A 24,297-nucleotide genomic window follows, 5' to 3' on the forward strand; every position below is an offset into this window, starting at 1 on the left:
ACAAATGCAAAACATTGAACGAAGCCATTTATTCAGCTCGTATCTATGATGATACAATGGTCTCTTCCAAGTCGAAACCCGTTACCGAGCAGGGGAACAAGCATAAAAGAAAGTTCTCCGCACCTATGGCTAACACGACTGAAGGAAAGTCTTCGGACCAACCTTGGAGGAATTCAAGTTCGACACCAACGAAGAAGAAACGACTCCTTCGAGCTTTAAAGCTCAAGAAGGAAGGACGTTGTTTTATCTGCGAAGAAAAAGGACACATGCGTAACGAGTGCCCAAAGCAAAAGGGTGCAAAGACTAACGCAAGACCCAAGCCAAAGGCAGCTAACCAGTTGTCTTTGACAGGTACGTCAATTACTGTACTTTCTCGCCCTAGTACTTGTTCTGATTGTCTGTTCAATCTAAAGTATTTGGCTTGCATGATCTTCTCCGAGTTTATGGAGAAGTGAATGGCCATAAGATTCACATTCTTCTAGACCCTGGCAGTTCACACAACTTTGTTAACTACAAACTTGTGCAGAAATTGAGTCTTGATACGACACCCAGCGATCATACCTATGAGGTACGCCTACCTGTGGGAAGGCAAGTATGGGATCGAAAGGTGGAGATGCTTCCAATCCAGATTCAGGACTACAAAGATACTCTGGAATGCTATGTTATGCACCTAGAAAATGTAGACTTGTTATTAGGGATTGAGTGGTTTAAGACTCTTCAAGTCCAGATAGATTGATCTAGTCATATTTTTTCTTTTCAGCATAGGGACACCAAGTATAGTATTTTAGGTGATTGTATACATCCCTCTCATGGACCTCTTGTAAATACAATTGATTTTGGAAATATAATGGATTCTTCTTTGTATACCGCTTTTCATTGTGTACCGCTTTCCATTTTGAAAATATAATGGATTCTTCTTTGTATACCGCTTTCCATTTTGGAAATATAATGGATTCTTCTTTGTATACCGCTTTCCATTGTGTATTGATTCCACTTTCTTCCTTTCTCATACCTTCCATGGATGTCAATGAATTAAGTGTGTTTGAAAGCAAAGAATTACAGAAGATACTTGATTCGTTTCAAGACGTATTTCCTAAGGAACTGCCATCGGGTTTACCACCTGAACGGGCAGTAGATCATCGTATTGACTTGATCCCTGGTGCTCATCCTGTCAGTATTCCACCTTACAGGATGAGCCAAGCTGAGGAAGATGAGTTGGCTAAACAACTCAAGATTATTTGAGGATGGGCCAGATCCGTCCAAGTAAATCACCTTGGGGTGCACCTGTGTTGCTTAGGAGAAAGAAGGACAATACCTGGAGAATGTGTATAGATTATAAGAGATTGAACAAGCTAACCATTAAAAACCGTTATCCTCTCCCTAGATCAGATGACCTAATTGACCGGTTAGCAAGAGCGAAATATTTCACGAAGATAAATTTACGTACTGGCTATCACCAGATACGTATTCATGAAAGGCATGTCGAAAGAACCGCCTTTCGGACTAGGTATGGCCATTACGAGTTTCTCGTATTACCTTTTGGGTTAACCAATGCTCCAGCTACTTTCCAGCAAATGATGAACGATCTTTTTTCGTGAACATTTGGGGAAATTTGTGGTGGTGTTCCTGGATGATATTTTGATATATAGTCGTACTCTTGAGGATCATGTTGGACACCTCACGATTGTCTTATCTATTTCAAGACAAAATCGACTATATGCTAAATTAAGTAAATGTGAGTTCTTTATGACGGAAATCATTTACTTGGGACACAAGATCACTCGAGATGGATTGAGCATTGACTATGACCGAGTTCAGAAGGTTCTGGACTGGCCTATACCGCGAACAGTGAAACAACTTCGTTCTTTTCTCGGTTTTGTTGTTTTTCTTCAGAAATCTGTGCGGGAGTACTCTCAGCTCACACTACCGACGATGACCGACTTATCGAAAGGTCGTGGACGTAAGTCAAATCAGCCTATCACTTGGAATAACGATTTGGATATGGCCTTCAGACTTTTGAAAGATAAAGTCAAGGGAGCACCTATCTTAGCATTACCTGATCCTAGTCGGCCTTATGTTCTTGAAACTGATGCCAGTGACTATGCTATCGGGGCTGCTCTATTTCAAGATGGTAGACCGGTTGCTTTTGAAAGTAAAAAGCTAGACGACGCTCAATCTCGTTGGCCAACCCTTGAGAAAGAGCTTTATGATGTGATTCATGCTCTCAAGGTTTGGAGACATTATTTATATGGCTCCAAGTTTGTGGTATTGACTAATCATCAGTCAATCAAGTATGTGTGTGATTCGGATGATTTGAGAGGAAGGAAAGCTCGTTGGGCGGAGTTAATGCAAGATTTTGATTTTGACATCCGTTATCGGAAAGGGTCCATGAATAGTGTTGCAGATGCGCTTACTCGAATTCGAGAGGTGAATACTTTGTCGTTCACCGAGATTTCTACTCACTTATTTCAGTCATTGAGAGGGCTTTGCAGGACTGATAGTTATTTAGGTCCATTTTGGCAGAAGATCCAAGACCGAAGCTCATTGATTGACCAAGACTCAATGACTGAGCAGTCTACCATTCAGGCTGCAGGAGGCCAGTGGATGATTCAGAATGGTTTACTATTCCGTAATGACAAAATTTGTGTACCACATATCCCGGACATTAGGTCCAAGATTCTTAAGGAGTGTCACGACGCCCCTTCCGCTGGACACCCTAGGGTACACAGGACACTATCGTTAGTGAAACACACTTTTTATTGGCCAAAGATGAAAGGGTATATAGAAGATTATGTTCTCAAGTGTCAAATTTGTTAGGCAAATAAAGCTGAACGCTTTAGACAGGCTGGGTTGTTACATTCTTTGCAAATCCCAGGTAATAAATTGAAAAGTATTTCCATGGATTTTATTACCGGATTGCCAAGAACACATCAAGGCCACGATTCTATTTAGGTTGTGGTAGATCGCTTGACAAAAATGGCTAGATTTTTACCGATCCGAAAGACTATTACAGCTACGCAATTAGCACGGCAGTTTATCGAGCAATCGTTTAGATTGTACGGGTTACCGCAGGACATAGTCAGTGATAGGGACTCTAAGTTTGCGAGTGATTTTTGGAAACTTGTTTTTGAGAAGTTGGAAACAACTTTGAATTTGAGTTCCTCTGATCATCCTCAATCTGATGGCCAGACTGAAATAGTGAATCAGATTTTGCAGGATATGTTTCAAGCATATGTATTCAAAAGACAAAGTTCATGGGAGGATTATCTTCCTATGTTAGAATTTGCATATAACAATACTAAGCATACGAGTACAGGTTTTAGTCCTTTCATGCTTATGTATGGTTTTCAACCTAGATCACCTGTTACAATAGGATTCTCAAGACTTTAGCATGATGCAGCACGTAATTTTTTGCAAGATATGCAGGAAATGTTACAAGTTGCGAAGGAATCTATTAGAAGTGCTCAAGACCGAGACAGATTTTATTCTAATAGACATCGTTCACCCAGAGAGTTCTCTAGAGGAACGATGGTGTATTTGCGAGTTCCGAAAGATTCCGAGACTTTACGGACAGGTCGATCTCCGAAATTATCCCCTAGATACTGTGGACCATTTCATATTACATGACGGATTGGTTTAGTTGCATATGAATTGGATTTGCCTTCTCATATGAAAGTTCATCATGTATTTCATGTCACTAGACTTAAGGAAGTACTGGGTGGAACAGATCAGTTAGTTACTCCTCAAGAAATTATAGATGTCGAGGACATGACATTTGTTCCGCACGAACCTGAAAAGATTCTTGGATTTCGTGAAAGAAAATTGCGTAATACGCTTATCACGGAATACAAGATCAAGTGGAAGGATCATGTTGAGGAGGACACTACATGGGAGACATTGACTACTCTTCAGAGAGATTACCCTGGCTTTTTAGTGAGCTCAGGAGTGAGCTCTTAGAGGAAGGGGAGTATGTCATGTGCACAGTGTGTATCTACCGTGTGCTACACGCACGCGAGACTAGCTTCGAGGTTTGGGGAAGCTTGGAGCTAGGCAGGCTGATTCGCGAGCTGAGTTAGGGATAGACTAACGAGCGGGCACCCAAGTATGGACAGGCAGGCGCCCAAGTGTGGACGTCCGATGACCGGCCAAGAGCCTATAAAAGGGTGGCCAAGGTTAGATATTGAGATATAGAGTGTCTCGCGAGTTTGTGAGAGCTCTATGGTCTTGGAGCCTGGATCTAGTGCAAACGTGCACCTGCTTTACGAAGCCGAGGCCGGCAGCAATCTCGAGGCCCACGAGGGTAGCTTCGTGGCGGTATGGGACGTCGTGAGGAGGAGATTGGTCGGTACGTCAACCTAGTTAGCTCAGCTCGTGGCTCGGTGGGGACAGCCAAGACCGTGGGCTTGCCCACGGCTGTCATGGTTGGGAGGTGAGTCAGGCCTGCACCCTCTTATTGTTTATTCGTTTGTCTGCAGGATTCGAGTCTCGTACCAGGAACGATCATGAGGAGATCCTTGGGGATTTGACAGGATGGGCCAGATCCGTCCAAGTAAATCACCTTGGGGTGCGCCTGTGTTACTTAGGAGAAAGAAGGACAATACCTGCTGGTGAATGTGTGTAGATTACAAGAGACTGAACAAAGTGACAATCAAGAACCACTATCCTCTCCCTAGATCAGATGACTTGATTGACCGTTTAGTGATTGACCGTTTAGTCGGAGTGAAGTATTTCACAAAGATCGATTTACGTCCTAGCTACCGCTAGATACTTATTCATAAAGGCACGTCGAAAGAACCGCTTTTCGGACTAGGTATAGTCATTACGAGTTTCTCGTATTACCTTTTGCGTTGACCAATGTTCCAGCCACTTTTCCAGCAAATGATGAATGACCTTTTTCGTGAACGTTTGGAAAAATTCGTGGTTGTGTTCCTGGACGATATTTTAGTATACATTCGTACTCTTAAGGATCATGTTAGACACCTCACGATTGTCTTGACTATTTTAAGACAAAATCGAATATATGCTAAATTAAGAAAATGTGAGTTTTTTATGACGAAAATTATTTCCTTGGGACAGGTGGGCTCGAGTAACAAGATAAAACAATCACTCGCACGCATATATAGCCTGGTGTTCCATAAGCATTTCTGCTACACATAGTTTATAGGCATTTCGGCCACCAACTCACTCTACCCTCTTAAGTGCCCATGTTCCCCTCCATCTGCTCTCTATTGTTCCACCCATACAAGGTAGAAACAATCTTCAAGAGAGCACGTAGGACAAGAGAACACTACACAGGATATGTTGTGCTTGACACTACCCTCTGAAGTGCCCATGTTCCCTTCCATCTGCTCTCTATTGTTCCACCCTCACATCATGTCACATGGTAGAAACAATCTTCAGGAGAGCACGTAGGACAAGAGAATACTACACAGGGTATGTGAACGATGAGTTTCATAAGTCCAATGCATCCCAAATAAAGGGAGCCATAAAGAATAATCCATCCTAGTAAAAGGGAGTCATAAACATAATCCATAAACCTGAGGATGGATCCAAATCCCTAGAAAAGAAGTCCAAGAATCCATAGACCTGTATTCCATAATCCTTGTATACCATAACTCTTACCACATACTCCATGCTAACCACACACCTTGGATTAGAGGTGGACTTCTATCTATAAAAGTATCATATCCATGAGAGATCCAAATATTTCTTCTCTATAAACTGGGACAGATTCGTCCATAGAAATTGCTTGCTAAGCCCAATATCTATATAAATCTCGTCCAAGAAAGAAATCTCCATAGATATAATCCATGCCAATAAAGCGAGCCATAGACATTGTTTCCCTGAAACCATCTCAAGGCAAACAACACCACCTTTCTCCTTGCATGGCTATACAAGGGTTAGAGAACATCAAAAACACTTCATAGTAAATAGCCAAATCACCAACTTTGCAAACTCAAAGTATACTTAGCTTTTTCTTTGCCAGGTAGGTCATGAAGCCAAAAGAAATATCTCGTCACCATATCCTTAAGATATCCTGAGATATATCTTCGTATAGCTTGCCTGTAAGCTTGATAATATAATCCACAATATCCATATGGAAAGAGTGCTAAACGTGTGCACATAAAGCCAACTCCATACTTCCAAGATAAAATTTTGTGAATTCATAAATCCTTAGATCAACAAGCTGTCTATTACTCATGCTCTTGCTTCATAAGCTATGAAGCGGCTGGCCATGCTTAACAGCAATGATGGTAAGTGTGGTCCCCACTTGAGATCTTTTCTCTTGCTTATTGATAGAAGGAAGCCTATGCTCTGATACCAATGAAACTCGCGGCGGGTGCCCGGGAGACTAGGATCTTTGACACTTGTTGATACCATCAAAGCATATTAAAACATTTAATCATGGCCACAGCCTTAACACATATCCATCATCACTTTGCAGAAAACAAAAAATCTGGACAAAATATCCACAAACGCTGAAAATGGAGCTTGCATGTGTGACACCGTATACAGGCCAGAATAGGTCGGCCCCCCCCTTGGAGTATTTTATTACCCAAGGAGAATAATATCATGTACAAGCTTTGAGGGCCTTACTATCCCCACGGGAGATGCCGGATTATCCATATACAAATGCCATAACACAGCCCAACACGAGGCAACTGAGCCGGAACATAGGCTGCAGAAATGCCGAGTCAACAACATAATCCATATACCTCCGTGTGGGTACTGATTCTTCTCCAAAAACCATGGGTCTTCATGCAATACAGCAAGTACAACTCTCCATTCAGCCAGTACAATAGGTACAATGGTTGGTACAGCCGATACAATGGCTGGTACAATAGGTACGATGGTTGGTACAGCCGATACGGTGGTTGGTACAGCAAGTACAAATGTTGGTACAGTATGTACATTGACTAGTACAGCAGGTATAGTGGTTGATACAGCTGATACAATGGGTGGTACAGTAAGTACAAAAGCTGGTACAGCCGGTACAAGGCTGGTACAACAAGTAAAATGGCTAGAAATCATAATAAATGATTAAATACCCTTGCATTCAGTATTTCTTCGCAATGGAAGCCTCCAAAACAGTCCCCAACAGCCGGTATTCCTCATGGGTAGCCTTCAAGAGAGAGAGAGAAAGATAGTAGCTATCATTAGGGTAGCCTGTAATGGTGGCAGAGGCTAGTGTGCAGCAAGAGAGCCTCCATTGATGAAGAGAGAGGGCTCCAATTTATAGATTTGGGCCTCCTCCCATGAGCTAAAATGGCAAGATAAGGCTACAATGACAAGTGGAGAGCCACACAATAGCTGAAGTGACAAGTGTGAGGCCACTTGTCTCACTTTGATCCATTTTCTAACAAGTGTCAGGCCACTTGTCTCACTTTAGTCTACTTTCTTGCCACATGTCCCAATCTAAGAGATGGGTCCTTCCATAAACTTTATCTCTAAAAATATCCCAACTGGTAGACGTTCTGTCATAGGCACTTTGCCAGCTCTTAGTATCTGCTCAAATCCAGATGTAATGACGCGAACAGAATTTCCATCGGAGTCAGGCCAAAAATAGCAACTCTCCTAAATTTTAGGAGTGTGGTCCTTTGTATTCTAGGATAATCCCCCATTCCCAAAGCTTGTACTTTCCAAATATTCATACATCCTGGAGTCCACCAGACCCCTTTCATACTAGGAAATGTCCACGCTGGTGACACATCCCGTATTTCATGTCAGTAGACTTAAGAAAGTACTAGGTGGAGCGGACCAATTAGTTACTCCTCAAGAAATCATAGATGTCAAGGATATAACATTTGTATCACACAAACCGAAAAAGATTCTTGGATTTCGTGAAAGACAATTGCGGCAACGCTACTCACAAAATACAAGATCAAGTGGAAGGATCGTCTTGAGGAGGACGCTACATGGGAGACATTGACTACCCTTATGAGGGATTACCTTGGGTTTTTACTGAGCTCAGGAGTGAGCTCTTGGAGAAAGGGGAGTATATCATATGCACAGAGTGTATCTACTGTGTGCAACACGCACACAAGACTAGCTACGAGGCTTGGGGTAGCTTGGAGCTAGGCAGGCTGATTGGCGAGCTGGGCTATGGATGGACTGATGGGTGAGCACCCAAGTGTGGACGCTGCTAAAAAGAGAGAATTAGCACAATATCAACTGGCCGCAACTCGGATGAAAACTTCACAATGTGAGATCTGCATGTCCGCTAATACGACTAAATTATATACCTAGATGAATCAAAGAACATGCCCAAATTCACCTTTTAGGAACGTGCATGTTATATACTCATGTACTATCTTTTGTAACGCTATGCAATTATGTACCAAATACCTTTTAAGGCTGATGTCATGTGCATGAAAGATGCCATGGACATTCTCAGGTGCTGGTCCAGAAGAGGCAGCCAGATAAAGAGTATGAACCAAATAGAGCTAGGACTTGAAGCACAAGTAACACTGTTGGACTGGAGAATGGACTTGGATCCCTGTTGGCTGTACCAGAAACAGAACAGGAGCTGTCGGCTGAGACCAGAAAGGGCTGTCGGTTGAATCACAAAAAGGGCAGCTACAGACGCATCATATGTATGATTTTATGTCCATTCAGCTGGCCGACAACAGTCGGCCAGCTCTCCATTAAGGTTAAGAGACTATAAATAGCAAAGTGTGCTCATAGTTTTATTCATTCACTCCTTTAGGGAGTGGATCCTTAGGGTCCCAGTTAGGGACACTTTTTGATGATGTTCACCTTTTCCAAGAGAGCAGCCAAGGGTTGTAGATTAGGAGTACCTTTTTGTACTATATGAATATAACTAAATTTCCAGCATATCTCTCTCTCTCTACTCTCTCTTCATGTCTGCGTTTTGCATCAAATTGTTTCCAGTGGTGTTTAGGGCTGAAAGAAGACCCCAGAGCTTCCGCATGTTACATTGGTATCAGAGCATCAGGCTCAGCAAAGCTAAACACTAAATCAGTCCCATATGATGGTGTACAAGTCCAAGGTACATGAAAGTACACGGATATGAAGCCCAAGGCAAAGAACACAGAATCCGGAAGAGCTCCTAGGAGGTTTGTTGGTGGTGTTCCACAGAGCCAGAGGGGATGGCAGCCAGTGAGCCACATAGGTTCTCGGGCAACGGTCCCAAGGGAGGATTACCCTCCAAGGGATGATGTGAGAGTGCCAAACTCATTTCTCAGGAATGAAGACCAAGACGGTGTTCAGAGTCAGGGCAAGAATGGATTGTGGGCTAGATGGAACAATGCATAGATCTTGTTCTAAGACAGAGTGGTTTTGGGGAACCGGGCCGGGCTTTCAGAGAAAAGCGTTTGCCAGGGAGGATGGATGGATGACAGAGGGACGTCGGGAAAAGATTGGGATGATGACAGTCATCCAAGAACAGGTTGTAATCCCGTCATCAAGTTTAGCAGAGAGGGATGTTATGTGCATGAAAGATGCCATGGACATTCTCAAGTGTTGGTCCAGAAGAGGCAGCCAGATAAAGAGTATGAACCAGATAGAGCTAGGACTTGAAGCACAAGTAACAGTGTTGGACTGGAGAATGGACTTGGATCCCTGTCTGTGATATGTAGCGGAAGTCTTTGTATTGGAAGATCCTGTCACACAAATGCTCACACCGTCTTCTATATCCTGAGTTTCATGAGTTTAGCAATCCACTTTAATACTTCAAACTTTAAAGAGATGAGAGAGAGAGAGAGATGAGAACTATACACCAGATTGGGTCCCAGATTACCCACTGAAGGGCCCCCTATCCCGATAACGAGATAGTATTTGCTTTATTACTTTAGAGAGAATGACTATCAACTGTAGATAAGCCAAACGCAAGATCTCGGAGGATCCGAAGCTTGGTTGAACTGTACACAGGTGTAGAAACACCTCGATGAACTGATCTTGAGCCTATGCACTCTTCCCAAGGGCATGAGGAACTCCACACCTGAGGCTGAGAAAAGAAGCGGTGGACTATTCTAAGCTATGTTAGAATGCTGTAAATGCTTATGAATGCTATGTTACCTTCACCAGATGATTGGTGTATGCCTGGATGATGCATTGAATGCTGGATACTGATGTAGACTCATGAATCTAGGCTGAAACTGCTGGAAAACTGCAAACGCAGGGCTGTAGACCTGATTACTGGTGTAGGACCGATGCTGGACTGAAACGCAGACTGTAGGGGCTGCTGCTGGACAGAAACGCTGACTGTAGGGGCTGCTGTGCACAGGCCGGCTGCTGGATATGCAGAAAACGCAGGTGTACTTGCTGATTCAGGCCTGTAGATGTACTGTTTGGCTGCGTTGAAGATCTGTGGGCTGCTGTACTGCTGCGTCGAAGAACTGTGGGTGGCTGAAGGCAAAACGCAGATGCTCAGAGGGCTGGAGAAGCAAAGCTCAAGTACTCCAAGGCTGGATGAGACTAGTCTAGTGCTGAAGGCAAGGGTACTCCTAGGGCTGAGGAGGAAAGCTCTTAGCACACTGAAGACTGAATGGGAAACTAAGCCCTATGCAAGCCTATTTATACTAGATAGGGGCTGGTCAAGTTGGCTGGTCATTTATTTAATAAAGTTTATATTTATAAATGACATTAAATGCTAAATAAATACCATAAAATATGAAAAAAATACCAGATAAATCCTAGTAAATTCCCTAAGGCTTCTGGGATGTTCTAAATGATGCACAGGCATATGAATGCATATTATGCAGGATGCAGAGTGCTTTCTAATGCAAACCCTAAGGCTTCTACTGACTATACATGCATGAATGATTCTCTCCAAGTGGGTTAAGGGACTTGACTGACTGACTGACTCGCTAAGGCTAAAAAATGACCTACGTAGCTCGTGCCTGACTTATCTTGGACTGAGGATGTACAATGGGGTCACGGCGTATGACAATTATCATCCTACTGGGTTCTAATAATGTACAAATGTTGCACTGCTGATGATGAGCCAGTTTGTCACCATGCACTGAGTGCAAAGTGCATGTGACACTGTCGGCTGTACCAGAAACAGAACAGGAGCTGTCGGCTGAGACCAGAAAGGGCTGTCGGCTAAATCACAAAAAGGGCAGCTTCAGGCGCATCATATGTATGATTTTATGTCCAGTCGGCTGGCCGACAGCAATCGGCCAGCTCTCCATTAAGGTTAAGAGACTATAAATAGCAAAGTGTACTCATAGTTTTATTCATTCACCCCTTTAGGGAGTGGATCCTTAGGGTCCCAGTTAGGGACAGTTTTTGGTGATGTTCACCTTTTCCAAGAGGGCAGCCAAGGGCTATAGATTAGGAGTACCTTTTTGTACTATATGAAAATACCTGAATTTCTAGCATATCTCTCTCTCTCTACTCTCTCTTCATGTCTGCGTTTTGCATCAGATTGTTTCCAGTGGTGTTTAGGGCTGAAAGAAGACCCCCAGAGCTTCAGCGTGTTACAGCTAAAGAAAATGTTCCACTCTCTCTCTCTCTCTCTCTCTCTCTCTCTCTCTCTCTCTCTCTCTACAAGGCCTTGTCCATGCCCTTAACAGGGTTCACACAATGATCATTTTAAGTTGGGTGGCTAAAGCATAAATCATCATGGGTATACTTCTTCTCAAGGATACTTCCAATCATATATCTTTTGTAAAGGTGTGCAGTTTTTCCACTCTTTTGTGAAAATTTTCTTCTCATCAAGGTTGAAGATAATCTCTCTCTCTCTCTCTCTCTCTCTCTCTCTCTCTCTCTGTGGAAGGCTCTGTCCATGCCTTTGGCGCTTTGGCGAGGGTTATACAATGTTCAATCAGATACAAGGCTGAAGGTCAAAAGCCCTCTTATGATGACAATCTTTCCTCTACAGGTCTAATGATTAACGTGGCTATTACTATGACACAGCTATTAGAATCATATTATGGTACATCAATGTTTCATTATAAACAACTAAGGAGGCCATAAAACTTCTATACTGTCACTGTGATTCGACTGAATATTATCCTACTGAGCAAATAAGATCACAAGATGTCACCATAGTCAACTAGTAAGCACAAAGCGTTCCAAACCCGATTCAGTTAAAAAAGATTACCTGTAGATGTCATAGGTAAGCTCTTTATAGAACATGCTGGGCAATTCTTCCCTCAAGCTTCGGATAGCATAACCTATGTTGACATGGAAATCTTGTTTTTCTGGATCTTCTTGCTTTGGAGTAGACTGAACTGCAGCAGCAGAAGCACTAAACCCATGGATGCTTCCAAGTAGACCATCATTCGCGACATCATCACAGCTGCAGAGGTGCCAAAAAGGGATCCATTGCTGCTCACTTGTAGAGTCAATCCCCAAAACCCTAATTGGCCCACCTGCAGATTCACTCTGTCCAGCAACAGGAACCAACCGGCTGGCTAATTTGGTCCAGGAAAGGGCACCTTCCTCTCCAGTCTTATCATTCTCCTGCAACACGGAAACCCTAGAAACACCGCTGATTTTCGATTCTTCACCCAAAACAGCTCTGCAGTCCAGCTTTTCCTTGAAAATCTTGTCTTGAGCGGTTCTGTCATACCCTTCGAAAACACGTAAGAGCTTGGAGGGGCTCCCACGAGGTACTTTTTCTCCCAGGTGAGGCAAAGGGGCGAAGGGGAGAAAAGAAAAACCAGTATCAAGAGCCATAGTGGGCATTTTCTAAGGGCCCATAAATCGCCCGGATGCAGAAATGCAGAACTGAAAATCAAAAGCCACTTCTTAAATGAAATCGCAAGAGTTGAAGAAATTGAGTTCTATGGAGTCGGCAAGCTTATGAACCCATTCAGCATATGCTCATGGCAGGTTGAGCACTTGAGCCGTGGGTCCTCCTCTCCCAACATCCACCACAAAATTTGGCTTCTTTTAGCAAAACCAATACCCAATCCTCTCCACATAGCCAATGTCCCACCTTGGATTAAGCCAGTATATACTCCTCAATGTTCCACCTTGGATTAAGCGAGTATATATCGTATAAACACAATTGGCCATACTATCCCTAATAGCACTTGAACGGAGGCCCTAAACACACACTCATAACATGAAGGATAAATCATCACAATGTCCCGTAAAAAGGTGATGTGGTAGGAATCCCAATAGATGCCACACCACCTTTTTGGAAGCAGCTTCAATTACCTAGCAACCTACACCATTGACGTCGCATTCTCTTCTCGAACCAACATCTTCATCCATGTATATGGCTCACAAGCCAGTGCACGCTTTCGCTTGTACGAAGCAAAACCATGTGGCATGTGAAACGTTTTTTTTTAAGAGCTAGTCTTATGTTTGGTGTTTTTTTCCCTTTTGCATGTGTGCAAGCCAGCTTTCTAGTGGCGCGGCTATTTTGTAGCTGCATCTCCTAGGTAACAAAAATAATGCTCCCCATGTGTGTCTCATCTCATATCACAAGTTCACAAGCATCAGCAAACAAGCACACATTCCTCTACCGCTACATGGAACAAACTTATTAGCAATAGTGCGTTGCTCGCCACTTGTACTCACAAAGTTCGCAAATGGGCATAGCAAATGCAATAGCATAGGCCCATTGTTATTGTTGAGTTACGAACAATAGATACCAAAAGGTGCCCAAAAAATCAAGGGCAAATGTGGTGCAAAAAAGATGCAGTGTGCAAGCCCCACTAAGATTCAAACCTACAATCCCAAACAACCACTTGGCCCACATATATTCGTTGTCTAGGCACTTATAATAATCTTTATCCATGTGTGCAGTAAGAGAGGAGGCAAACACCTCCTTGTGGTTTCTAGCTTTAGAGCAAACTCATTACTTCACCTATTTGAAATTTGTGAGTCTCCCTTCATTTATGTTGACCCTTTCTCATTCTAAGTTTGGTTACAAAACATTTATTGTGATCATTCGTAGTTGGACAGGCAAGATTGTCTGCCATCCCTAACGAATGGCTTGGATGGGCCAAACTTATAAGCAAGTTGGTTGTGTAACCATCCTAAAGGGGGTTGTGGTGGACACAAGCAATGGATAGACTTGCACTATTGCCACACGTGCTCTAATATTGTCCATCAATGTGGTGGGTGCCTACCCCCAATCAAATGCCCTACCTTGGATTGAGCCACTATATACTTTCATCACAACATGTATTCATCACCTTAACTGCCGGTGCCTACCCACAATCAAATGCCTCACCTTGGATTAAGCCACTATATACTTTCATCACAATATGTATATAAAACAATTAGTCATACTACCCCTAAGGCACTTGAACCAATGCTCTAGTAACACTCATAGGGATTCACAATCATCGACATCTCTCCATTGCCACTAACTCATTGGTGAAACCCCATTATTAGCCTCTAGTTATACTCACAAAGTTTGTAAAAGAGTGTAGCCGTGGTTGTTGAGTCACGGAAAACAAATACAAAAAATGTACTTGGTAGGTTAAGAGTGGATGCCATACATTGTGCATTCCCCACCAAGATTCAAACATGCAATTTCAAACAACCACTTGGTCCATATATCTTTAATGTATCAAGGTATAATGAAACACTTTAGAATACTCTTTATCGATCTGCCTTGTAAAGAGGAAGTGGACACCTGTCCTCATGATTGCCAACACACTCATTACCTCACTGTCTACACATGTGCTAATATTGCTCATCAATGTGGTGTGTGCCTTCTTCACACATATTTCCCCACATGTGCTAATATTTCTCACTAGTGTGGTGGGTGCACCTTCATGACACATTGTCCTGCAATGATTGTAAGGGGATGGGCATGGAGCGGGGTTTTTTTTTACAACCACTCTCTCTCTATACCCATGTTTTCTCTTTCTTCTCCCCTCCTCCCTCCTCCCAGCCCAGCCCACCTCCTCCCCCCACCTACCCATCCCAACCCAACCCTCTCCCTCTCCCCCCCTCCCCCCCCTCATGCTCTCTTCTCCCCTCCAACCCAATGCAACCAACACGCTCTCCCTCTACACACTCTATCTCTCTCCCTCTCTTTCTCTTCCTCCTTTAACACGCACCCCCATGCTGACTCTCCCCCTCTAACCCACTACAACCAACATGCTCTCCCTCTACACACTCTATCTATGTCCCTCTCTTTCTCTTCCTCCTTTAACATGCACCCTCATGCTCTCTCTAGCTCTGTCTATCCCTCTCCCTCTCTCTCTCATTGCCACTATATGCTCTCTTCCTCTATTTAGCCTCCTCTCCCTCTCTCTCTCTCTCTTCTCCCTCTCAGCACTCTCCTCTCCCTCTCTCTCTCTCTCTTCTCCCTCTCAGCACTCTCTCTCTCTCTCTCTCTCTCTCTCTCTCTCTCTCTCTCTCTCTCTCTCTCTCATCCTCCTTCATCAAGGGCAAATGTGGTGCAAAAAAGATGCAGTGTGCAGGCCCCACTAAGATTCAAACCTACAATCCCAAACAACCACTTGGCCCACATATATTCGTTGTCTAGGCACTTATAATAATCTTTATCCATGTGTGCAGTAAGAGAGGAGGCAAACACCTCCTTGTGGTTTCTAGCTTTAGAGCAAACTCATTACTTCACCTATTTGAAATTTGTGAGTCTCCCTTCATTTATGTTGACCCTTTCTCATTCTAAGTTTGGTTACAAAACATTTATTGTGATCATTCGTAGTTGGACGGGCAAGATTGTCTGCCATCCCTAACGAGTGGCTTGGATGGGCCAAACTTATAAGCAAGTTGGTTGTGTAACCATCCTAAAGGGGGTTGTGGTGGACACAAGCAATGGATAGACTTGCACTATTGCCACACGTGCTCTAATATTGTCCATCAATGTGGTGGGTGCCTACCCCCAATCAAATGCCCTGCCTTGGATTGAGCCACTATATACTTTCATCACAACATGTATTCATCACCTTAACTGCCGGTGCCTACCCACAATCAAATGCCTCACCTTGGATTAAGCCACTATATACTTTCATCACAATATGTATATAAAACAATTAGTCATACTACCCCTAAGGCACTTGAACCAATGCTCTAGTAACACTCATAGGGATTCACAATCATCGACATCTCTCCATTGCCACTAACTCATTGGTGAAACCCCATTATTAGCCTCTAGTTATACTCACAAAGTTTGTAAAAGAGTGTAGCTGTGGTTGTTGAGTCACGGAAAACAAGTACAAAAAATGTACTTGGTAGGTTAAGAGTGGATGCCATACATTGTGCATTCCCCACCAAGATTCAAACATGCAATTTCAAACAACCACTTGGTCCATATATCTTTAATGTATCAAGGTATAATGAAACACTTTAGAATACTCTTTATCCATCTGCCTTGTAAAGAGGAAGTGGACACCTGTCCTCATGATTGCCAACACACTCATTACCTCACTGTCTACACATGTGCTAATATTGCTCATCAATGTGGTGTGTGCCTTCTTCACACATATTTCCCCACATGTGCTAATATTTCTCACTAGTGTGGTGGGTGCACCTTCATGACACATTGTCCTGCAATGATTATAAGGGGATGGGCATGGAGCGGGGTTTTTTTTACAACCACTCTCTCTCTATACCCATGTCTTCTCTTTCTTCTCCCCTCCTCCCTCCTCCCAGCCCAGCCCACCTCCTCCCCCCACCTACCCATCCCAACCCAACCCTGTCCCTCTCCCCCCCTCCCCCCCCTCATGCTCTCTCTTCCCCTCCAACCCAATGCAACCAACACGCTCTCCCTCTACACACTCTATCTCTCTCCCTCTCTTTCTCTTCCTCCTTTAACACGCACCCCCATGCTGTCTCTCCCCCTCTAACCCACTACAACCAACATGCTCTCCCTCTACACACTCTGTCTATGTCCCTCTCTTTCTCTTCCTCCTTTAACATGCACCCTCATGCTCTCTCTAGCTCTGTCTATCCCTCTCCCTCTCTCTCTCATTGCCACTATATGCTCTCTTCCTCTATTTAGCCTCCTCTCCCTGTCTCTCTCTCTCTTCTCCCTCTCAGCACTCTCCTCTCCCTCTCTCTCTCTCTCTCTCTCTTCTCCCTCTCAGCACTCTCTTCTCTCTCTCTCTCTCTCTCTCTCTCTCTCTCTCTCTCTCTCTCATTCTCCTTCAACATGCCCCCTCATGCTCTCTCTACCTCTCTCTCTCTTTCCCATCCTCCTTCAACATGCCCCCTCATGTTCTCTCTACCTTTGTCTATCCCTCCCTCTCTTTCTTTCTCCCTCTACACACTCTATCTCTCTTCCTCTCTTTCTCTTCCTCCTTCAACATGAACCCTCATGCTCTCTCGAGCTCTGTCTATCCCTCTCCCTCTCTCTCTCACACTGCCACCATAGGCTCTCCCCCCCCCTCTCTCTCTCTCCATGCCCTCCCTCCCTCCCTCCCTCTCTCACTCTCCCTTTACACACTCTCTCTCCCTATCCCTTTACACACACACTCACTCTCTCTCTCTCTACCTCTGATCTCTGTTTCTCTTTGTCCTTCAACATGCACCCTCGTGCTATCTCCACCTCTGTTTATCTCTCTCCCTCTCTCTCTCTATGCCCTCCCTCTCTCTCCCTCTCTCTCTCTATACCCTCCCTCTCTTCCCTCTCTATATTCATTTACGTACAGAGAGTGGGAGAAGGAGAGAGAGGGAGGGAGAGGGAGAGGGAGAGGGAAAAAGGATCGATCCTGCCAATCTTTCTCCCGCTTTCTTGTAACTAGCCCCACTCTCCCTTGCTTCTTATACCCCCCCTCGTTCACTCTCTCCCTCTTCCTTATTGGCCTAAAGGACCCCTAGTGTATGATTAGAGGACACAAACTCTGGTTCATATTTAAGGGCACATGCCAGAGTGTGCAAGTAGCCTAGATTTCAAAAGCTTCAAGGGTGAGGCCTGCATTGACAAGGCAACTATCCCCGAAAGCCATACCAAGAAGGGTGACCATAATAGTATGCATTCACAGCTTCACTAGTGCTCTCTTGATTCTTACCATCATCTGCAAACTCTGTTAGACTACCTGCCCAGGAGTGTAAGACCAAGAGATGAGCCCTATAAGTAGCTCCCCATGCTAGATCCAACTTTGCAAGAATAGCCCCAGCATAGCAAAAATATCTCTATGGTAATGTTGGTCATTGTACACTCCTAGTCCAAAATCTGCTCTAGTCACATGATCTATTCCAACTGATCACACCCCGCCTTTTTAAATCATAAAGCAAAGTGTTTCCAAGAAAACTCCCCTTCATCCATGTGTCATCGACTTCCCCAAAAAATATTTACCTGTTTTTCAGGACATCAAGGCAAGCTACCTCCTTTGCTTTCATTGCCATTCTAGCCACACAGGCCAAAGCCTTACCATGAAAATATGACGAATCAGTAGTGATTGGGGTCAATAAGGCAATTTCATGCCTTGGCACATTGGTAATCTCTCCCCGATTGCCTGGATTTGATATGCCTCTCAAAGAAAACCATCCTGCAGGTAAGGGGCTCTCATTAAGAACCCAAAAATTGCTCACTATTGCTTGCATTTTCCTATCTATGTTGTCATAGGACATGGTTGGATATGTGCTCTCAACACTTCTACAAGAGTTGTAGAAAGGAAACTAGGGCTGGGCAAGCCCTTGCACAGAGGGGGGAGAGAGAGAGAGAGAGAGAGAGAGAGAGAGAGAGAGAGAGAGGAGATGATTACAAGTTAAAAAAAACAATTTGGGGGGCATAATGAAAGCGAATCGCAAAATGGAGGGAAGAAAGGGCGAATTTCATAATGAAGGGAAGAAATTGGCTAATTGAAAAATTGAAGGGAGAGGGGTGATAATGCGAATTTGGGGGAAAAAGGAGGCGAATCAAAAATTTCAAGCGCAGGGGGGATGATGGTGTGGTTTGGTTATTGGCAGAAATTAGTGGGAGGTGGGGTGATGATCATAAATTGGGGGGCAAGCGAGCACCAAACAATAGGTGGACAAAGGGGGTGAGCAACAGCAACAATTGGGAAGGTGAGCCAAAGTTGGGGGGCTAGTAAGAAATGGCCAAAAGGGGGAAAGGAGCAAGGAGCCGATTGTAGAAGAAGCAAGGAGAAGAAGGGGGAGTAGGAGTCTAGTGGAGGTAGTCAAGTAGGGTCAAATCTTGTAGCACCCATGAACACACACCATGATGACAGCCCACTCGTGAGAGCACCAAGCAGCAACCCATTTGAAATAAGGCTGTAGAAATCTCCCTTCTCTTGTTGTTGCCTTTGGGAGGGAGAAGGGGTTTGGGTGCCGGCGCCGCCCAAACCCCCCCCCCCTCTTCCTAAAAGGCAACAAAACAGGTATTTGATTTTATCCCTCTCCATGACTTCCCACCACAACGTTCTTCCCATTCTCAAGCTCACTCTCCCACTTTCTCACTCACTCCATTCTCTCACTCTCTCTCTCTCTCTTCTTTATGTTTAAAATAAAAAATTTCATCATCAACAAGTTTTCAACATGGTTCACATCATCATCAAAAGCACCCTAAAACACCACGTTCATCTTAGCCAACAATAGTAGTTTAGCATGTGATTACATGCTTATTACAGCCTTATCTACGTTGTAAATTTTTGTGTTGTCGGTAGGTGCCACATGGTAGTCAACATGTATGTTGATCGACAAATACACGTGTTAGTCTACGATATTGACATGCGCGTCCATCCGACGAACACCTTGATGCCCGGATTTTTGTTTCAAAATTTTGTATGTGTTTGTTGCATTATGGATAAATGTGTATATATATATATCATGTCCATGTGTTAAGTGTTGCATCCTAGGATAGTGTTGTCACATGGGGAATATCCTTGCATGTTTATTATATATTAAATAACACAATGGGGAAGATCCTTGCATGTATTTGCCTCGTTTTCTCTTCTATCATACAGTAATATGGGAACTCAAGTTTGGTAGCATCCCTTGATGGCAAAAAAGTAGTAATCCCACTTCCTGTGGCATACCACACCATTATTCTATCATAGCCTACCCCACTTCCTGTGGCATACCACACCATTATTCTATCATAGCCTACCCAACTTCCCATCCTCTATGAAACCTCTCCCACAACAATCCCCCCCCCGGCGGGCGGGGCAGGGGCCTCCCATGCTAAAGGACCTAACCCCAATTATATTAGGAAAAAGAAGAAGCCCCATCCTCTCTCTCCCTCTCTCTCTCTCTCTCTCTCTCTCTCTCTCTCTCTCCAAATCTGCATGTTGTTGACTCAAATATTTTTTTAAAACCTAGAAGAGCAAATCTTCAAGTTGCATTTAGAGCACACATTATTCAATGTTCAGCTTTATATACTAAAAGTGCATCTAGGAACACTAGAGAGAAAGGCAACTTCGGAGATTAAGATCCAAACAAAAGAATTTGACATCGAGGTCAATAAATATTTGAGAGAGACGGTTAGGCACATCAAAACAAAATTTATCAAAGACAAGGAAAGTTGATTGAGGGAGGTGCTAGCCCTCAAATCCACATGGGCAAAATGGTACAAGGAGGTTGATATTTTTTAAGATGTGGGAGCATATATTTTTAAGGCTAGACTAAAAATGGAATGGATAACTACCCATTTGTCTTCTTTGTGAACTTTGGACAATTTTGCACCTCTACTTTCTTTGACTACTCAAGTCTTATACATGAATTTTGATGGAAGATCTCTCATTAAATATTTTTTGAAACAAACCTAAACCCATTAAGTCTAAAAAATGTTGTAATAAAAGTTTGAAAAGGTCAGAAACAAGACAAATGGATAATTATCCATGATGGAAGAGCCCTCATCAAAGGTTTTTGGAAACAAGCCTAAACCTATTGAGTCTCAAAACGGCATAATATTGATGTATGATTAACAATGCAGCTTCAGTAGGTTCCTAGTAAGGCTTCTCTTTTTCTGGGAGCATGGGAACAAGCTCTAGTGGAGCATGGGTTAGGACTAACCTTAAGGGTTAAGGTTAGGGTCACACATCCAAGGGTCATACATGGGAAATGGAGAGTCAAGAGTCACTTGAGGGCCCTCCTTTATAATAAGGGCATGGGGCACACTCAAGGGGAGGCTTAGGCTATGGTCTCTTGATGTTATCTTGAGGCTAGGTTATGTTATGCTCTCTTGTGTAGAGGATCATAACTACTTACCTACCATTTCACACTATAGCTACATGCTACTGGATTAGAGTTATACCTCTTGATGGTATGGGACATCAAGGTAAAGGTATGATGTACTTCATTATAATTCACGTGTGCATCCCTTGGGCTCGGGGGTGGTCGGGTGGATGAGTTTATGCCTGATTTATGCATGTTTATGCATAGCAATTATCTAGAGAGATCTTAGGGTTTTAACAGTGGTATCAGAGCAATCTCTAGTTAATTGTTGTTATTTTTCTCTTATTGTTGTAATTTTTGGTATTTTTTGAAGTAAATTTTAATATTTTCTAAATAAAAATGTTATTTTGTTGATTTGTTATTATGGATATTTTCACTAGAATGAATTCCCTGATTTTCTACAATTTTTAGGAATTTTTTCTTGATTTTTTAAAGCATTTTTATGGTTATAAAATGTATTTTTATTGCATTTTGTGGGTTTTCCCGCGGGTTACTTTTGATTTTCTGCTAATTTTTTCCTGCAAAGCAATGTGGGGCAGTCAATTGATGCATGGAATGCTTTCCCGTGTGCGTGGGATCTTCTTCGTCTCTCAAATCAGAATTTTCTCTTCTATTTTCCTCTCCCACGTGTGAATGCCTCTTAATAGGCACATTTTTATTAACCATTAATCATAATTAATTTTTAATTATGATTAATCAAAAGTTAATCAAATTTTAATCCTTTCTGTGATATAACAGAGGAGGGGGTGGGGAGGGAGAATCCATGGAAAGGAGAGTGGAGAGAGAAGAGAGAAAACCTCCTCTCTCTCTCTCATCTCATCCTATTCAAAACGCGCCGCACGGGGGAGGGGGGGTTTGCTACAAACGGGTGAAAAAAATCGCCACCCCCCATTATATTATTTCCATAAGCTTCAAAACTAAAGCTTAAAAAAAGCTTTATTTAAAAATTTTGGATTTAAAAAAAGGTTTTTTTATTCAAAAGCTTTTGAAAGCTTTTCAAAAAAGCTAGGAAAAAAAAAGAAAATATGAAATTTGAGATAAAAAATTCTCTGAAATTTTATGAGTTTATTTTCTTGAAACCCTTTGGCTTTTCGCATTCCCGAGAAACCTTTTGGCTTTCCGAATTTCGGAAAATCTTTTGACCTTTCGGATTCCGAAAACTTTTGACCTTTCACATTCTGTTGTTTTTTTGTCTTTTCATTTTTTCCGTTGGCTTTCCGTATTTCAGAAAAACCATTGGGATTCTAAAAATTTTTAACCATTCGTATTCTAATGCGTTCGGGGAAAATTAAAAATTTTAAAAAAATTCTTGAAAATTAGTGGAAAATTACAAAGGTTATTTTAAATTTCTGGAAATGTGGGGTTGGTGTCTGGCATGTGATGTGTCCATTCGGGCACCCGTGACCATTCAAATTCCTTTAAAAGTATATTTTTTGACCCAAAAAATTAGAAAATCCATTAAAATTGTAAATTTTCATTGGATTTAAGAATTGTCGGGCGGAATTGGAAATTTTGTGAACAATGGGATTCTCAAAAAAATTAGGAATTTTCTAGAAATTATTTTTAAAAATCTTAAAAATTGGTATTTTTAAAATATCAATGGTATTTTGGCAAATCTAATTGCTAAAAATTTTCTGGAAAAATATAGGTTTGGAATGCCATAAGCTAAGTTTGGTGGAATTCAAAATTATCGTATTTTGAGGCCTTATAAAATTAGGGAAATTTTGGAAAAAAATCATGATAATTCTTTTTCTCGAGAATTTAATATTTTCGAGGGTTATTTAATGTTGAAGTACGTTTTCTCGTACTGACATTAGATAGATGCGGGCTATTCGTATATTATTAATACGATTGTGCCTGGTATTAGTAGATATTTCTGTTTGGATTATTTCTGAACAATGTTTTCATAATTTTTTACCATTGTTTAGCCATTCTTTTTGGACATGTTCCATACTTTTGATGGCTATAATTTGCATTCAAAGTGTGTCTCACCTTTGACACTTGTCCATGATAATTTATTTTGCACTTGTTTAAGCGTGGTCTATGCTTAATTTCTTAAGCCTAAGACAAATTCTATCATGGGTTAGTTGATTTGTTTATTTTGGTGGATTTTATTGGATGTTTTCCAGGTTTTAAATGGACTCATCAGGTTTTGCCTAGATCACTTGTGTCTAGGGGTTTTTTAATGAGAGTTACACACGTGTTTCACTTGCTTACTTTGGAGTTTTGCTTGAATGATACCACGTTCATATACTCCGAATTGATGAGTTGGCCACCAATTTTAAATGCTTCTTTTGGCATGATTAATGATCGTTAGATGGCATGCATTGATTTTTATGATCAACTATGGTTTTCATGGATTTGAGGAGCTTCTATGCTTTTATCCATGGTTTTATTAGAATCTTTTGATCTTTTGGATAATATCATGTGCTTTGAAGGTAGCATTTGCCTTCATTTTTTAGCACATAATTTTGGACTATGTTCCTCTTACTCTTGTATATATTCCAACTTGGATACCTAGTTGTTTATATATATAGGTGAGTTATTTTTCTACCCTAGCTTTATTGTGTTTATTGAGTAGTTATCATTAGAAAGGTGCCAATAATTCAAATTCTTTTCTAATGATGTACTCACAAAGAGTTATTTCTTAATGTAGTCTCAGGTATATAGAGACAGGTTTTAGTATGTGAAAGTTTGGGATAAGGCCATCTTATTCCTTTTATACATGATTTTATTCATATTACCTAGACGGCATACTAGTAGGGAGTTTCAAATTGGTAAAGTATGTATGGGTGGTATCATGGTGGTATCGGACGTTAGTGATCCCTCACATATATTATCTTATGGGATAATTTGGGCTCAAGATTGTTGCTTTGCTTATATCACTTATAGCATGTTGACCTCAACATTCAAAGACAATCTCATTTTCTGAATTCATTTAAAGTTATTGTGTGGGCATTCTCTAGATAAACTTCTCTTATCTATAGCCTATATGTTTTGATGGGTGTAATCTCGTCGGCATATTCATTTGTTGAAATGTCTTTCTTTAGAGTTCAACGAGTTTCTCTTGTTGTGTTCAGATAAGGAAATTTGGATTCTTTCTTTGTTGGCATTTCTTTCTCTAGTTTCGTACTTTAGGTGATTTATACAGTCAACCTGATGGTTTATGGATATGTGACTCATCGTCACGAGACGTTGATGACTCTCCATGTTGATATGGGTAACTTGGGATGCTGATTATTCCATGAGTATATGTGGGGTACATCGGGCCGC

At 42.2% G+C, this 24,297-nt stretch overlaps 1 protein-coding gene across 1 annotated transcript in view; it reads right to left on the reverse strand.

Annotated features, from left to right (window-relative positions):
• LOC147639187 (uncharacterized) overlaps positions 1–12,842 on the reverse strand; it is a 32,801-nt gene extending 19,959 nt beyond the window's left edge. Inside the window, exon 1 of the mRNA XM_086788188.1 lies at positions 12,071–12,842. Coding sequence (XP_086644314.1) covers positions 12,071–12,657 — 587 coding nt within the window. The 5' untranslated portion in view covers positions 12,658–12,842. The remainder of the gene's footprint in view (positions 1–12,070) is intronic.
• Between the last annotated feature and the right edge of the window lie 11,455 nt (positions 12,843–24,297).

The sequence above is a fragment of the Cibotium barometz genome, chromosome 4, assembly GCF_041138505.1.
Source record: "Cibotium barometz isolate CiBa-2024 chromosome 4, ASM4113850v1, whole genome shotgun sequence".
In the NCBI taxonomy this organism is placed as follows: Eukaryota; Viridiplantae; Streptophyta; class Polypodiopsida; order Cyatheales; family Cibotiaceae; genus Cibotium; species Cibotium barometz.